The 17930-nt window shown below is 44.3% G+C and overlaps 1 protein-coding gene across 1 annotated transcript in view; it reads right to left on the bottom strand.

The window, feature by feature from the left end:
* Nucleotides 1-17930, bottom strand: part of LOC126234837 (acetylcholinesterase-like) — a gene marked incomplete at its 5' end in the record, with an annotated part of 357715 nt that overhangs the window by 307635 nt on the left and 32150 nt on the right. Inside the window, 2 exons of the mRNA XM_049943579.1 lie at nt 9200-9658; nt 17283-17599. Coding sequence (XP_049799536.1) covers nt 9200-9658; nt 17283-17599 — 776 coding nt within the window. The remainder of the gene's footprint in view (nt 1-9199; nt 9659-17282; nt 17600-17930) is intronic.

Genomic DNA, 17930 nt, shown 5'->3' with positions numbered 1-17930 from the left:
TAACATCGGTAGTCGAGATGAAATTAATCTTTCCTACAATTTTTGCAAGTTTCTTCTGCGTGCCTCAGCACCACGAATAATCTACATTTACGACTGTGTTATGAGGGAAACTACGAGCAGTGTACCTCGTAATTACACACTGCTACAATCGCGCCCTCGTCTTAGTTTCACTGTGTGATAGTTGATACAGCCATCTACCCAACAGGTCCATGATATTGTGCGTGGAAGAACAGTGACGGAGGATATGATATGAAATTACAATAATTACCTTTTCTTCTTCGCGTTTAAAAACTTTTTATTTTATTTTTCTAACAAATAAAACAAAACAAAGATGTAACTGCCATTAACTGTGCCAGAAAGGAACATAATTAATTGTCTTATACGCAAATAGCAATCTCTTAATTTACATAAAAACCACCGTTCCTGCCAGTTTTCTAGATATATTGCTATTTCATAGTGTTACGCAAGTTTGTTCTGGCCCATATCGCGTCAAATAAAATAAAAAAGCAATCTGTCACTGGAACGGATATTTGAAAAACGGTGCAAAATCTTGTTAATCGGAAAGTATGTCCGATCATGAAGCATATAAAGCATGCAATAGCTTTATTCTGCATAATATGTGACATTACAGCTTATTTTATATCGGAGAAATACGTTCAGAGCTCACGACCATTATTAAATTTATTATCTATCTGCATCGACTGACACTTAACAGTGAAGCTCAGCTTTCATGGTATCCTTTAAAATGCTTAATGCTGTATTTTGTACTGTTGAAAATAAAGATTTCTTATATGAAGATAATAACAATGGCGCGTTCGTACTATACAGAATGGAAGAAATATGTCATCTGGGAAGAAAATCAATTAATAAAAATGTAATTAGCAAATTAAACAATATTTTTCAGTAGGATGATTTGGTATCACCGACTAAATTTATAGGATTTTCTTTACGGGATTCAGAGAGAAAGAAAAATTCTGAGATAACTAGATAAGGAAAGGTGAGTAGATGATATTAGGAAAAATTAAAGATAAACTTGGCTACGTAATAGTTTAACGTTGCGTAGACAAGTAACTCACGAATATACCTCAAGGAGGCCTTTAATCAACAGTGCATGACAAATATTGTACGTTTGATTTTCACAAAAGTCATTTTGTTCGACTTGAAATATGTGTAATATAAAGTGAAGATGTCCGTCAGTTGTCGACGTGTATATTCAGTAGTGCATATAGTTATTAAGACGAATTAAACTCCAGGCGAGGTTACAGCATTCGATTTTGTGTAACGAAGGTCACTGTTTATTACTGCCATCCTCTCCCCGACACCCCACCACTCCACTACCACCAATGTAATTTTCAGTCACCCCCACTTTCATGAGTCACAGATGCATAAGATTTTGACAACAATCTGTGTAATAATAATGTGTTTCCTACAATTCAGAGAAATACACTGTCCCATCGCTATTGTGTGACCACCTGTCGAAAGCCTAAATAACCAGCTTTTCCAGCGCGATCCGTTGCGAGACATGCAGGAAGAGTTAATGAGGTTCTGGAAGACTCCAGTGGCAAAATCAGCTGCGCTATGTTTCTCGGTTGAGGTTCCATGGCACCAACAGCCCAATCGAGGTTGCCCCACAGGTTCTCGATTGAGTTTAAAGCAAGGCAAGTTTGTGGCCAGGGGAGTACAGTGAACCCATCCTGGTACCCTTTGAACCATGCGCGTACACTGCGTGCTGTGTGACACGTTACACAGTCCCGCTGGTAGATGCCATCGTGCCGAGGAAAACAGACAGCATGCAGGTTGGATATGGTCTCGAAGGATAGATTCATACTTATGCTGATCCATTTTGCCGTTCAGGATGATGTGATTATCCAGGGAATGCCACGAAAATATTCCGCAGACCATAACTGTTGCAGGGTGTTTGCACTGGCTGTATACGCCAGTGGCCATCTGTGCAATGGAGCATGAAACGTCGTTTATGTGAAACGGCCACCTGTCGATACTCAGTGGACATCCAGTAGTGGTGCTGGCGCGCCAACTCCAGCCTTCGTCGCCGATGAACACCTGTCAGCGTGGGTGCACGAACTTGTCGCCTGCTGCGCAGACACATACGCAGCAAGATTTGCTGAACGGTCGTGGAGGAGACGCTATTGCAGCCACTTGCTTCATCAGGGCGGTCAGCTGCTCAACACCTGCACGACTATTCGCCCTTTCACATCTCCGTAGTCGTCTTTCACACGTGTTATCTACAGCCCGTTCCTGATCGCAGTGGCCTCGGCGCCGTTTCCGGATAGCGCCATTTTGGCATGCACGGTGTCCTTTAACCATTACGGCACGCGAACAGTTTACAGACTTAAACGTTGCGGTAATGCTTCCACTGTTGGTCAGAAAGCCACAATCATCGTGCTCTTTTGGACGTGGGATAAATGGCTCCTTTTCCGCATTGCGGCGACGACTGTACTATTTCCGCATCCACCGACATGCTTTATGTAGCGTCCACTGCCATTGCTGCTTCCTACCGTCTGTGAGTGGTTACTGCACGTAGAGTGGTCACATTGACGTGACTGCGTCGTGTACACTGGACGTGTGACGCAAGTGATTTAAGGGCTGTAAATGCTACATCATAGTTTACTCGACACAATTTTTCTGAACACATGTCTGGAAACTACGCTAATGCAAGCGAGTAACTGGAAGGGGGATGGAATGAGACCTCCTTCTGTCGTTACTGCCTACATTCGGGAAAAATTAGTCTTTCTTTTCGTTAGGTAAGCAGCTTTTCCTCTCTCTCTTTCCTTTCTCGATTTTCTGTGGGTTGCTGGTATCACCTTTGCGTTCACGAATGGAATCGGACTTCTTGTTGACAATATGGACAACACGTGACTGGTCACCTTTACCAGCGTGAAATGTTGACAAGGGTGCAAGCCGATTCACAATGGCTAGCTCTCAGTCCAACAACTATTAAATATCCCATGTTAAACATAGCACATTATCTAGAAATTTCGAGAGCCTTAGCTTTCACGCTACTTTAGTCTCCGAAAACTAACTGAAAAACGTGGAAATAAATGTATGTAAATAATGTCCTTAGGGGTGGGGGAAGGGAGTCATGATCTCCGTTACCTCCTCCACTCCGCCGCCCCCCTCACGTTTCATCCGCGCTTTTGAGAGTTAAGGGAGATGATGGGATGCAGTTCGACGTCCATACATCATCAACCGAGGGTGTTGTGACGATCCGTGTACCTGTGCAACAATCAGTGAGTGGCAGCGGAATGCAGCGGTAAGAGGTACAAGCATTTCCGGGCAACGCTTTATTCCTACTTTTTCTTATATACACCTATACGTGTACAATTGTTGTTTCGCTCACGTAGTAAACGGCGACTGCTGTGGCCAGGATGCTTCGTAGTCAGGAGCGTTAGCATAAAATGTCCCGTCGTTGGTCTCAATAGGTTTGGCGCATGTAGGAGATAACGCAAACAGGAAAGGTTCAAATGGCTCTAAGCACTATGGGAAATAACATCTGAGGTCATCAGGCCCCTAGACTTAGAACTACTTAAACCTAACTAACCTAACGACATCACACACATCCATGCCCGAGGCAGGATTCGAACCTGCGACCGTAGCAGAAGTGCGGTTCTGGACTGAAGCGCCTAGAACCGCTCGGCCACAACGGCCGGCAACAGAAAAGGTAACAGACTGTGTCTTTGATTAAGAAAATACTGTATCACTGGCATGCAGACGCACATTATATATATATATATATGCTGTATATTCGTAACTTCTGGCAGATTTCATGGTAGTACAGTGTAATTCTGCGACGATGGTACAAACTTGCCGGAAGAATGGAGCAGAAGATTTTGGAAATTTTACCTCTCAATTCTTCTGTGTTAAGAAAAGGAGGTTATTTCGCTTTTGGACGTGGACATGTGTATATTTTTCCAAATCTTTCTTTGTATTTTAGGTAGGTTTATTCGTTTAGAATATTACTCCGATCTTTGTTTGATGTGACTACTAATTTCCATTTCTTTGAGGTAGATTTGATATCTGCCTTTATCAGCTATGTGTAAAACTGACATTCACTGTGATGTGTCTGTCGCTTCATGATTTTGTTCTGTAATATATCTACAGAACTCTGAGGGATTATTTTCATCATTATCTGCTCACGGAATCTCGTATTAATATTCCTCACTGTTTAAGTTTTACTTTATAATCTCCACCTCAAGAAAATTTTCTGGGTTGTTCTAGTAAATACCATATGTGTGTGTTGGACATTGTAATCCAAAATTATGAACATGATCCAAGCCCAATAGCATATAACATTATGTATTGTACTGTTGCTTATCTTCTGTGTATATATTGTCGTTCATCAAATTCTCCAAAATCTTCATGAAGACTATGATTGTTTAAAAACGGGGCATGAAAACTGTAGCTTGTGTAGTACTATGTAGACCTTTGGCCACTAAATAGCAATTGTTCCTACGAACTGTATAATTTACAGAATCACTGAATCGTAATACGGTATTTTCAGAGACATATTTGTGAAACTGTGAAGTTACTTTCTACTCGAAGGCTTCTTTACTGTCGTTCACTGCACTGTATGATTCCTTGGGGTGTTACGTTTTAGGGAGAGTACAGAGATCCACAAAGAATAAAGATATTTCTTGTTTCGGAAAGGGCGGTCAGAATTGTCATATTACATCGCAGTATTCGTGAAAGACGTTGTTTAAAGGTGTAGGAGCTCTTAACATACACACACCCCTGTACTGTAAATATATTTCATCTTGGTCTTTGTGCCCAATGACACGGATCGATTCAAATACATCTGCAGCATTCACACGATGATCACTGGCCAGCAAAACAAACTGGACATTCCTAACGTTGTCGTGCAGCACGTGTACAAAGACTGTGTACCATTTTTCAGGTTCTCCAAGGCAAAACACAGAGTTTAAAACCTAATTGCTAGTTGCGAGGCGTCAAATGTGTTGCTCTCAATCTGTTGTTTATTTGTACACATTATCGCATGTCCTTTGTCTTTTGCTGTTTATTAAGTAGAAATTAATTAGCATGCCACGAATTACGCAAGTATTTAAAAAAAGTTTCAACAATAGTGTAGCCTCAACTGGCATAGTCCCATGTATCCATGAAGTACGAAAGGTAAAAAACAATTAATATCAAATCGCCATATACTAAAGGCTACAGATCTTAAACGTTTATTAATAAAGGCAATAAATTCCTTGTGTGAGTCTGCGGTCATTTTTGATTTCTTGCGGAGGAAAAGTCTAATTGGAGTACTTGTTTGGATGTTTGGCATTCTGGCTGGTGTGGAATAAAGTAGTGAAAATAAGTGTGAAAAAAATAATTTCAACGGATCTACACCAAAGTATTATGCAAAGCGGCACCACAACTAAAGAGTTATAATGAATGTTGCATCAAATATTTAATAAAAAAATGACGCTGATGGCAGATGACAATTGTTCCTTACACGCTGTAGATGTGTACGTAGTGAACGCAACAAATATTCGTAACCAACAACGTGTAATAATTAGAATTTCGTCATAGTGAGGAACAGTGCTGGAAGAACACTAGATTCCTGCGATAATTAGTACGTGAAGCATCTGCACGCGCAGAAGTGTGAGTGAATCAGGTCGATCGTTGGCCATCCGCAATTTTGCAATTGCGTGTGTAATGAACTTCGCGCGTAGTGAGATAACAAAGAGGGGTACTTTATAACTCCTAGCACGTTGTTTCTTACACAGAGAAAATTCTGTTGAACCACTCTAAGTGTCTGGAGAAGTCCTCTTCCAGAGGTGAAATGAAATCTTCAAAACCTTCAAGGCAATTTGTGGTGTGCCCCTACTCTTAAACTCGATAAGTAACCCTTCTATTTTCATCAGATATTCCATGTGATAACGCAAATTGCTACCTATCAACGTACGATGTCGCTGACATTTACTTTACAGAACTGAAGTGAAACTACTGTAAATTTTTCAAGGTGCCACACCACGCTCTATCGTGAACTTAGCACAGCATGGCAGTTCACGTCGTTCTCAAGCAAGCCGACTCGGTTCGTGGTGACAAACCTCTGCCACGGTTTAAAATGTCTATTATTTTTTGCTAAGTTACGTTGCTTGAGTTACGTTGGTAGACGACCACCTCTCACTTTACTTCTCACCTGTTCTGTTATTACTATGATAATTGCAATGTTGTAACAAGAGATGGTGCATTTGAATTGTGTACCATAAATTAAGAAGAGATGCTATCTGAAATTCCTATTTACCAATAACTGTATTCAGTATATGACACAACCAGTCTGCTCGGCTCCCACAGTTAACAATTGGTACGTGACGTAGCCTTGATTACCAAATTATTTGCAGCGTCCTCTAGCTTAAAATAATAATGCCGCTGGTGCTCTGCTGGTTGTGATAGTGAAATACTACGTACCAAATCACTTGCATGTCTTTCCTCTTGTATCTCGCTGCAGAAAATGATCTGCACGAAATTAATCGCAATATCAAGGACACTAGCAATATATAATACAGTGTGATGTTGTCCGAAGATCAAGGTTACTAATTCTCCGTCATGGTAAAGACTTCTGGCCTTTCCCTATATCTCTGCCACCGTACGGCAGTTCAAACCAACACATCCCTTTCACGGCCGTCCTGGAAAATCATAAAAGAAAGATATTCAACTAAGGAGTCCTAGGGTGTGTAGCTGTTGTTTTGGAAGTACTACAGAAACGAAAATTTCAATAATGGAGCAAACTTCACAGCTTGTCTCTCCAGTAAACTCTCTTTCCACACACATTTACGATTAAAAAGGATCTTGGTGATTAGTAGAATACAAGATAATTCCTCCACCTAAAGCCGCTTCGACAGGTCTGAATGACTCACTGCAGTTCGTTTTATTTGCCTTAGCTCAGTGTCACATTCCCTCACTCCACGAGACACTGTGAAGAGTGTCTTATAATCAGACTCAGGATCTTAGTATACTGTTTGATATGAAAATGCCTCTAGTCTCCTTGCGAGCCAAATACTGGCAATAATAATCCTTTCACCAAGTGTATCCGAACGGGCTTCTTCCAAATCTAGAGACAATGTACGAGGGAGACTGAAAAATTCTCGGAACAGAATAGAAACAAACGAATATTCAGTGTAGACCCTCTGAACACTAATGCACTTGGTCAAGCGATGCTCCGATGCATGGATTCCACATCGCAAATTAGATTCCTCCAGGCTTCCAAAGCACTTGTCTTTTGGTGTTAGTTCTTCGTTTGAACGAAATGTCTGTCCACCGAGGAAAATTTCGAACTTGGGGACGAGATGTAAAGTTGATGGAACCAAATCAGTCGAAGTAGGCGGGATAAGATGGGTCTGGCAACAATTCGTGTCTTAGATCACGTATTTTTGCCACAGAAACAAGAGTTGTGTATGTGGGTGAGCACTGTTTCGATGAAAGATGATTTTATTCCTTGCCAAACCTTACCTTTGTTCGCGTATATTTTGCTACAGTTGGTCCACGCTGGTCTCGTAACTGTTTGACCAATGGAAAGACACACCACTGACCATTAAAATTGCTACACCAAGAGGAAATGCAGATGATAAACGGGTATTCATTGGACAAATATATTACACTAAAACTGACATGTGATTACATTTTCACCCAATTTGGGTGCATAGATCCTGAGAAATCAGTACCCAGAACAACCACCTCTGGCAGTAATAACGGCTTTGATACGCATGTGCATTGAGTCAAACAGAGCTTGGATGGTGTGTACAGGTACAGCTGCCCATGCAGCTTCAAGACGATACCACAGTTCATCAAGAGTAGTGACTGGCGTATTGTGACGAGCCAGTTGCTCGGCCACCATTGACCAGACGTTTTCAACTGGGGAGAGATCTGGAGAATGTGCTGGCCAGGGCAGCAGTCGAACATTTTCTGTATACAGAAAGGCCCGTACAGGACCTGCAACATGCGGTCGTGCATTATTCTGCTGAAATGTAGGATGTTGCAGAGATCGAATGAAGGGTAGAGCCACGGGTCGTAACACATCTGAAATGTAACGTACACTGTTCAAAGTGCCGCCAATGCAAACAAGAGGTGACCGAAACGTGTAACCAATGGCACCCCATACCATCACGCCGGGTGATACGCCAGTATGGCGATGAATACACGCTTCCAAAGTGAGTTCAACGCGATGTCGCCAAACACGGATGCAACCATCAGGATGCTGTAAACAGAACTTGGATTCAACCGAAAAAATGACGTTTTGCGATTCGTGCGTCCAGGTTCGTCGTTGAGTATACCATCGCAGGCGCTCCTGTCTGTGATGCAGCCATGGTCTCCGAGCTTATAGTCCATGCTGCTGCATACGTCGTAGAACTGTTCGTGCATATGGTTGTTATCTTGCAAACGTCCCTGTCAGCTGACTCAGGGATCGAGACGTGGCTGCACGATCCGTTACAGCCATGCGGATCAGATGCCTGTCATCTCGACTGCTAGTGATACGAGCCCGTTGGCATCCAGCGCGGCGTTCCGTATTACCCTCCTGAACCCACCGATTCCATATTCTGCTAACAGTCATTGGATCTCGACCAATACGAGCAGCAATGTCGCGATACGATAAACCGCAATCGCGATGGGGTACAACCCGACCTTCATCAAAGTTGTAAACGTGATGGTACTCATTTTTCCTGCTTACTCGAGGCATCACAACGTTTGACCAGGCAACGCCGGTCAACTGCTGTTTGTGTATGAGAAATCGGTTGGAAACTTTTCTCATGTCAGCACGTTGTAGGTGTCGTCACCGGCGCCAACCTTGTGTGAATGCTCTGAAAAGCTAATCATTTGAATATCACAGAATCTTCTTCCTGTTGGTTAAATTTCGCATCTGTAGCGCGTCATCTTCGTGGTGTGGCAATTTTAATGGCCAGTAGTGTAGTTTACGAGATTCCTTTTCGCATCTCAGGAAATCGCATAATTATTCGTTAGCGAGCCCAGTATAACAGTTCAACTAATACACCAGGATAAAAATAAAAATCGTAATATGTTCATATATCATTTTCTTTCTTTGGGCGGTGTTAGGATTCCACAACGTGCGGCTATGGCCGGCGATAAAGGGTCAGCATACTATTTTATCAGTCGATTCGCTGATTGGCGTGCATTACTTGATACTATTAGACTGCTAAATACCACTACGCCGGGTACTCACCCCGTCTTGGCGAAGTTGGCCCAGTAGCGCATCATGCGGCGGCTCAGCTCGACCTCGTGCGGCGTGTAGCCCTTGCGCGGGTCGAGCGGCTCGCCGAACACGTAGTTGATCTCGTCGCCGTGCATCACGCCCGTCCACGACGGCCACGGGTTGCCGGCGGAGCGGTGCTTGAAGTAGTACATGTACACGTTGTTGCCCGTCTCCGCGTAGCGGTGCGCGAACTCGTTCACGTTGCACGTGAAGTGGTAGTCGCCCACCATCTTGTCCAGGGCGTCGCGGTTGCCGATCGGGTCGTCCGGGTTGGCCCAGTCGGTGTACTCGAAGACGATCGCCTGGCGCGCCACGTTGTTGACGTACGGGTTGAGCTCCCGCACCGCCTTGAGGTACTCGTCGCGGCTCACGTACACGTCCTCCTCCTTGCGGAACAGCTCCGTCAAGTAGTAGATGATGAAGTAGTACCTGCGGGAGCGTCGGGGTATATTCAACTCGTACCGATGCCTGGCTGCAGTTACTAGTGAAAAAGAACAAGAAAGGAAAGATTTGTTCGGGACAGGAGTGAGAGTTGACTGTAACATATTCCCGTTGCCACACTGCGTTAGCAGTAAACGAAATCGAAGCGAACTGGATGTTAAGTTCACGGCAAGAAATAATAATAAAAAAAAAAAAGACTGAGGCATGCCGCTGATGCTGTAATACTGTCAGGAATGGCAAAGACGCTGTAATACTGTCAGAAACTGCAAAGTCTGCAACATTAGTTGAACGGAATGTAGTGTCTTGAAAAAAAGTTGTAAGTTGACTATCAACAGAAATAACTACAAGTCTCTAGAAGAACGGAAGGTTCCAATTGATTAGAAAAGAGCACAGGTAGCTCCAGTCTTCAAGAAGGGTCGTCGAGCTGATGCGCAGAACTATAGACCTATATCTCTGACGTCGATCAGTTGTAGAATTTTAGAACATGTTTCTTGCTCGCGTATCTTGTCGCTTCTGGAAACCCAGAATCTACTCTGTAGGAATCAACAGGGATTCCGGAGACAGCGAACGTGTGCGACCCAACTCGCTTTACTTGTTCATGAGACAAAGAAAATATTAGATACAGGCTCCCAAGTAGATGCCATTTTCCTTGACTTCCGGAAGGCGTTCGATACAGTTCCGCACTGTCGCCTGATAAACAAAGTAAGAGCCTACGGAATATCAGACCAGCTGTGTGGCTGGATTGAAAAGTTTTTAGCAAACAGAACACAGCATGTTGTTCTCAATGGAGAGACGTCTACAGACGTTAAAGTAACCTCTGGCGTGTCACAGGGGAGTGTTATGGGACCATTGCTTTTCACAATATATATAAATGACCTAGTAGATAGTATCGGAAATTCCATGCGGCTTTTCGCGGATGATGTTGTAGTATACAGAGAAGTTGCAGCATTAGGAAATTGCAGCGAAATGCAGGAAGTGGTGCAGGGAGTGGCAACTGACCCTTAACACAGACAAATGTAATGTATTGCGAATACATAGAAAGAAGGATCCCTTATTGTATCATTATATGATAGCGGAACAAACACTGCTAGCAGTTACTTCTGTAAAATATCTGGGAGTATGCGTACGGAACGATTTGAAGTGGAATGATCATTTAAAATTAATTGTTGGTAAGGCGAGTGCCAGGTTGAGATTCATTGGGAGAGTCCTTAGAAAACGTAGTCCATCAACAATGGAGGTGGCTTACAAAAGACTCGTTCGACCTATACTTGAAAATTGCTCATCAGTGTGGGATCCGTACCAGATCGGGTTGACGGAGAAGATAAGAGAAGATCCAAACAAGAGCGGCGCGTTTCGTCACAGGGTTATTTGGTAAGAGTGATAGCGTTACGGAGATGTTTAGCAAACTCAAGTGGCAGACTCTTCAAGAGAGGCGCTCTGTGCATCGCGGTGTAGCTTGCTGTCCAGGTTTCGAGAGGGTGCGTTTCTGGATGAGGTATCGAATATATTGCTTCCCCCACTTATACCTCCCGAGGAAATCACGAATGTAAAATTAGAGAGATTCGAGCGAGCACGGAGGCTTTCCGGCAGTCGTTCTTCCCGCGAACCATACGCGAATGGAACAGGAAAGGGAGGTAATGACAGTGGCACAAAGAGCCCTCCGCCACACACCGTTGGGTGGCTTGCGGAGTAGAAATGTAGATGTAGATGTAGAAGTAGTACACGAATATCGCTACTAGTGTACAACGTATAGGAGGATGTAAAACGCAGATTAGGAAGAGTTTTGAAAAAGACAAATAGTATAATGTGCTGCATAAATTTAGAGTTAAAAGTCTTTTCTGAAGGTATCTGCCTGGATTGCAGCCTTCTAGAGTAGTGCGATGTGGACCAAGAAGGGAATACACATTTTCGATACTGGGAGCTACAGACATATGTTGAAGATAAGTTGGGTAGATCGAATGCTCAATGAGGAGACACTGAATGGCATTGTGTAGAAATGAAGTTTACGGTAAAACGTAATTAAAAGAAGGTATCGCTTGCTAGAACACATCCTGAGGCATCAAGGAATCGTCAGTTGGTAGTAGAGGCAAGTGGTTGGGGGGGGGGGGGTGAAAATTTGAGAGGTAGAACAAGCCTTGGACACAGTCAGCAAGTTCAAATCGTTGTACGAGGGCAGTTCAATAAGTAATGCAACCCTTTTTTTTCTGAAACAGGGGTTATTTTATGCAGCATTGAAATACACCAGGTTATTCCCCAATCTTTTAGATACACAACACTATTTTTTAACGTAATCTCCATTCAATGCTACGGCCTTACGCCACCTTGAAATGAGAGCCTGTATGCCTGCACGGTACCATTCCACTGGTCGATGTCGGAGCCAACGTCGTACTGCATCAATAACTTCTTCATCATCCGCGTAGTGCGTCCCACCGATTGCGTCCTTCATTGGGCCAAACATATGGAAATCCGACGGTGCGAGATCGGTGCTGTAGGGTGCATGAGGAAGAACAGTCCACTGAAGTTTTGTGGGCTCCTCTCGGGTGCGAAGACTTGTGTGAGGTCTTGCGTTGTCATGAAGAAGGAGAAGTTCGTTCTGATTTTTGTGCCTACGAACACGCTGAAGTCGTTTCTTCAATTTCTGAAGAGTAGCACAGTACACTTCAGAGTTGATCGTTTGATCATGGGGAAGGACATCGAACAGAATAACCCCTTCAGCGTCCCAGAAGACTGTAACTATGACTATACCGGCTGAGGGTATGGCTTTAAACTTTTTCTTGGTAGGGGAGTGGGTGTGGCGCCATTCCATTGATTGCCGTTTTGTTTCAGGTTCGAAGTGATGAACCCATGTTTCATCGCCTGTAACAATCTTTGACAAGAAATTGTCACCCTCAGCCACATGACGAGCAAGCAATTCCGCGCAGATGGTTCTCCTTTGCTCTTTATGGTGTTCGGTTAGACAACGAGGGACCCAGCGGGAACAAACCTTTGAATATCCCAACTGGTGAACAATTGTGACAGCACAACCAACAGAGATGTCAAGTTGAGCACTGAGTTGTTTGATGGTGATCCGTCGATCATCTCGAACGAGTGTGTTCCCACGCTCCGCCATTGCAGAAGTCACAGCTGTGCACGGCCGGCCCGCACGCGGGAGGTCAGACAGTCTTGCTTGACCTTGCGGCGATGATGACACACGCTTTGCCCAACGACTCACCGTGCTTTTGTCCACTGCCAGATCACCGTACACATTCTGCAAGCGCCTATGAATATCTGAGATTCCCTGGTTTTCCGCCAAAAGAAACTCGATCACTGCCTGTTGTTTGCAACGCACATCCGTTACAGACGCCATTTTAACAGCTCGGTACAGCGCTACCACCTGTCGGAAGTCAATGAAACTATACGAGACGAAGCGGGAATGTTTGAAAATATTCCACAAATATTCCACGGTTTTTTCAACCAAAATTGGCCGAGAAAAAAGATGTGTTGCATTACTTATTGAACTGCCTTCGTATGTTGTAGAATAGGCCACGATGAAAATGCTTTCAGAGGAAAGGCTACAGTGGAGAGATGCATAAATCTAATCTTCGGACAATAATCTGTGGCGGATAATGAACACAAAAACAGGTAACTCAAATTACACGGTTACTCTAAAGAGACATTAAAGTAGGTTTGATTTGATTGGCTGTTGCCTGTAGTTGTATAGTTTATTACCTTATTTATTATGAACGTGATGGAATCATGGCACTCAGCAGCTCCCGTATACTTCATGAGCGAAAGTTTTCGGTCAACACATTTAGGCAGCGTACAAGTGGTGTATAATTTGACCGGCTATTCTTTCTAAAGACATCATCGCATCATCGTCACATTTTTACTATTAAAAAAAGTTATCATCATTGCACTGGCTGCCGGTTAGCCATTTTGAAGTGGTAGACAAGGAAAGTTTTGTGCTCCAGTTCACGCAAAAGTATGAAAATTTCTATATGAAGCTGGTATCTGTACATATACCGTTGGTGATCTTGCAACTCTCGATGAATGAAATTACAATGCCGCGAGTAATGACTGTACTGGGCAGGGGCGCTACAAATGTAGTGTGTGGACAGAAAGTCGGAAATGTAGGTCTCACGGTGAGCGTGATATAGAGCGTCTGCCATGTAAGCAGGAGGTCCCGGGCTCGAGTCCCGGTCGGGGTATACGTTTTTCAACTGTACCCGTTGATATTTATCAACGCCTGTAACCAGCTAAAGGTCTGGATTTCATTATAATTTCATGAAAAGTTCTTTCCTGTATATATGTCATCAGATCCATCGGTTGAGAAACTAACGTTCTTGGCAGCTCTTTCAGAAGTGCCAACAACGTCAAATAAACAATTAATGGATATGATGATGTTACTTTGTCATTCCTTACATATACTACATCGTGTTCCGCTGAAGTCAAGTTCAAAATTGTTAAACATTGAAAACTGTGATTGTGGATTTAACATTAACTTTGAACCTGAGCCACTAAAATTAACAATCAACTGATGTTTGGGTCTATTCCCTTACATTGGGAACGTTATGTGGGCACCTCCACGTTGGCATTAAAGGGACGTTTACAGTGGTGCGACTTTCCGTGCGCACTAGGTATGCGCAACTGTTGCACGTAGAGGCGGAGGCGCATCCACAGGTGTAAAGTTGCGCAGGCCTCTGAATTGTGCGCTCGGATGTGCAGGGGTCTCCCCGCCACCAGACGGGGAGATACGTGTCCCTCCTTGCGCGTGGGGAAAGCACAGCCGCACTACGAAAAGCCGCAAGGAACACACGTGTAAGCGCACCTTCGAATACCTGTTAGATTTGCTTTTGGCAGGAAGATACCTTGGAAAGTACAGGGTGTTTCAAAAATGACCGGTATATTTGAAACGGCAATAAAAACTAAACGAGCAGCGATAGAAATACACCGTTTGTTGCAATATGCTTGGGACAACAGTACATTTTCAGGCAGACAAACTTTCGAAATTACAGTAGTTACAATTGTCAACAACAGATGGCGCTGCGGTCTGGGAAACTCCATAGTACGATATTTTCCACATATCCACCATGCGTAGCAATAATATGGCGTAGTCTCTGAATGAAATTACCCGAAACATTTGACAACGTGTCTGGCGGAATGGCTTCACATGCAGATGAGATGTACTGCTTCAGCTGTTCAATTGTTTCTGGATTCTGGCGGTACACCTGGTCTTTCAAGTGTCCCCACAGAAAGAAGTCACAGGGGTTCATGTCTGGCGAATAGGGAGGCCAATCCACGCCGCCTCCTGTATGTTTCGGATAGCCCAAAGCAATCACACGATCATCGAAATATTCATTCAGGAAATTAAAGACGTCGCCCGTGCGATGTGGCCGGGCACCATCTTGCATAAACCACGAGGTGTTCGCAGTGGCGTCTAAGGCAGTTTGTACCGCCACAAATTCACGAAGAATGTCCAGATAGCGTGATGCAGTAATCGTTTCGGATCTGAAAAATGGGCCAATGATTCCTTTGGAAGACATGGCGGCCCAGACCAGTACTTTTTGAGGATGCAGGGACGATGGGACTGCAACATGGGGCTTTTCGGTTCCCCATGTGCGCCAGTTCTGTTTATTGACGAAGCCGTCCAGGTAAAAATAAGCTTCGTCAGTAAACCAAATGCTGCCCACATGCATATCGCCGTCATCAATCCTGTGCACTATATCGTTAGCGAATGTCTCTCGTGCAGCAATGGTAGCGGCGCTGAGGGGTTGCCGCGTTTGAATTTTGTATGGATAGAGGTGTAAACTCTGGCGCATGAGACGATACGTGGACGTTGGCGTCATTTGGACCGCAGCTGCAACACGGCGAACGGAAACCCGAGGCCGCTGTTGGATCACCTGCTGCACTAGCTGCGCGTTGCCCTCTGTGGTTGCCGTACGCGGTCGCCCTACCTTTCCAGCACGTTCATTCGTCACGTTCCCAGTCCGTTGAAATTTTTCAAACAGATCCTTTATTGTATCGCTTTTCGGTCCTTTGGTTACATTAAACCTCCGTTGAAAACTTCGTCTTGTTGCAACAACACTGTGTTCTAGGCGGTGGAATTCCAACACCAGAAAAATCCTCTGTTCTAAGGAATAAACCATGTTGTCTACAGCACACTTGCACGTTGTGAACAGCACACGCTTACAGCAGAAAGACGACGTACAGAATGGCGCACCCACAGACTGCGTTGTCTTCTATATCTTTCACATCACTTGCAGCGCCATCTGTTGTTGAAAATTGTAACTACTGTAATTTCGAAAGTTTGTCCGCCTGAAAATGTACTGTTGTCCCAAGCATATTGCAACAAACGGTGTATTTCTATCGCTGCTCGTTTAGTTTTTATTGCCGTTTCAAATATACCGGTCATTTTTGAAACACCCTGTATATTGCCATTCACATGTATTATAGCTTCAAATTTCTAAGTATACTAGAAACGCATGCTTACTTCAGTGAAAGACAATTTGTATCTAAGCCTTGCGAGCTGAAGCTGACTGCGTACGTTTTATACAGTTCAAGCGACCAATTAGTAAACACGCTCCTTGGCTTTACCATGGATCATATACAGTGACATTGTTTCGAATCTCGCCCCCTGACCTAAGTAACGCTGACCGCTGCAGGTTGGTATATTTGATGCCAACCGTTACACACTTCTGAGACTCTCAGCAGCTATACCACTGTCTTGTGGAATAATAACGGACATGGCCACGCGCCTCTCCCCTTACGTTGTAGCTACGACAGGAACGCAATTGAGGCATATGGTTTATCACCAAGGTTACCTTGAAATACTGTGAAGTTAACACTTAATTACTGTAAACAGACTATGTAATAACGAATGGACTGTCGGTATTTCTTCTGTAGCTCCAGTGGCGTACGTCGGGTAACTGTCACCCAGTGAAACTGCGACTCTGAGAGCCGCTACCCCTCCGAGCGGAAAACAACCCCATCCCCCCATCCACGACCGTTTTGGTTAACTCCACATTGATGTTTAGCCTGTTTTTTTCGTTTATTTAGATCAATATCACTTTACATTTCAGCGAAAGATAGACATTTCAGTAAATCTATAGTGTATGTTGTTATTCCAAATACAGTAAACACGTAATCAAAACCGGCATTGCTTGCAGCAATGTCATTCTATGCACATTTCTTTTATATTAGATGTATGAAAAGGCGCTATAAACTACAAACATAAAATATAGTACATACGCTTCAATTGCGTTAGCTCATTTCCCTTAACCTAGTAGCCCTAAACAAGTCTTAAGTGTTTCGTACCACAGAGAAGCAGAGCTTGCGGAACTGTTGCTCAATACATTCCAGTCCTGATTTTCTAATTTCCCTTCACACATCTCCGACCCTTCCCGATTTAGTGACCTGTAACTCTTCTTGCTTTACTTTTCACTCTCTCATCAACCTCCTAACTCTTTCTCTCTCTTACCTACTTCTGCAACCATTCCCCACAGTTTTCGCCTACCACAAATGTAAGAACTCCGCCCCTATGGAGACGGTGCCCAGAGTAAAGTCCCAGATGTCCCACTCACTGAGACATTGCGATCTGATGGTAGAAGCATAGGCAGTAATAGCTGGTTGTTACCCCTCCTCGGTGTTGCTGCCCATCATGATGTTGGTCTTCTTGAAGTTCTTGGCGGCCAGCGAGCGCTGAGGAGTCTCGTCGAGGATGGCGCCGTCGATGATGGGCACGAAGGGGAACTCGCAGATGCCGAGCGTGCCCCACTCGTTGTTGACGAGCTCGGTGGCGTTCTTGCGGCGCAGGCAGTCGATGACGGACGGCATCTCCGCCTTGGTGTGCGGGCAGCCTACCGCCTCGGCCAGCCGCAGCCCGCGCAGGATCGACTCCTCGCGGTCGATTATGGCCCACGGCGCGGTCGGCGAGCCGGACTGCATTATGGCCTGCAAATGGGTCGCTACCATTACTGCTCATTCGCTCCCAGTGGCGTACCACGCAAAAAATCTGGCGCAGCTTACGTTTGCCTATTACTATCAAGTTCTGATGGCATTCGTAAGTGTATGGTCATACCTGTGTTTGCTCCCCTCATCAATACCGTTCTTCGTCTGAAAGCGCGAATTGTAATTGTCGAGGACACGAGCTATGGCTCTAAAGTAGTGAGAGTTGAGATATGCTCGCGTCTGAATACTGAAGACATAATCATGCTAAAAGACGTTATTGAGATGTCAGATGTACATGTTCGATCGGGAATTTTGTATGCTAAATGTTACATAA

This window comes from Schistocerca nitens, chromosome 2, assembly GCF_023898315.1.
Source record: "Schistocerca nitens isolate TAMUIC-IGC-003100 chromosome 2, iqSchNite1.1, whole genome shotgun sequence".
Taxonomy (NCBI): domain Eukaryota; kingdom Metazoa; phylum Arthropoda; class Insecta; order Orthoptera; family Acrididae; genus Schistocerca; species Schistocerca nitens.
Note: the sequence above shows the minus strand (reverse complement) of the source record. Positions and strands in the feature narration are given on the sequence as shown.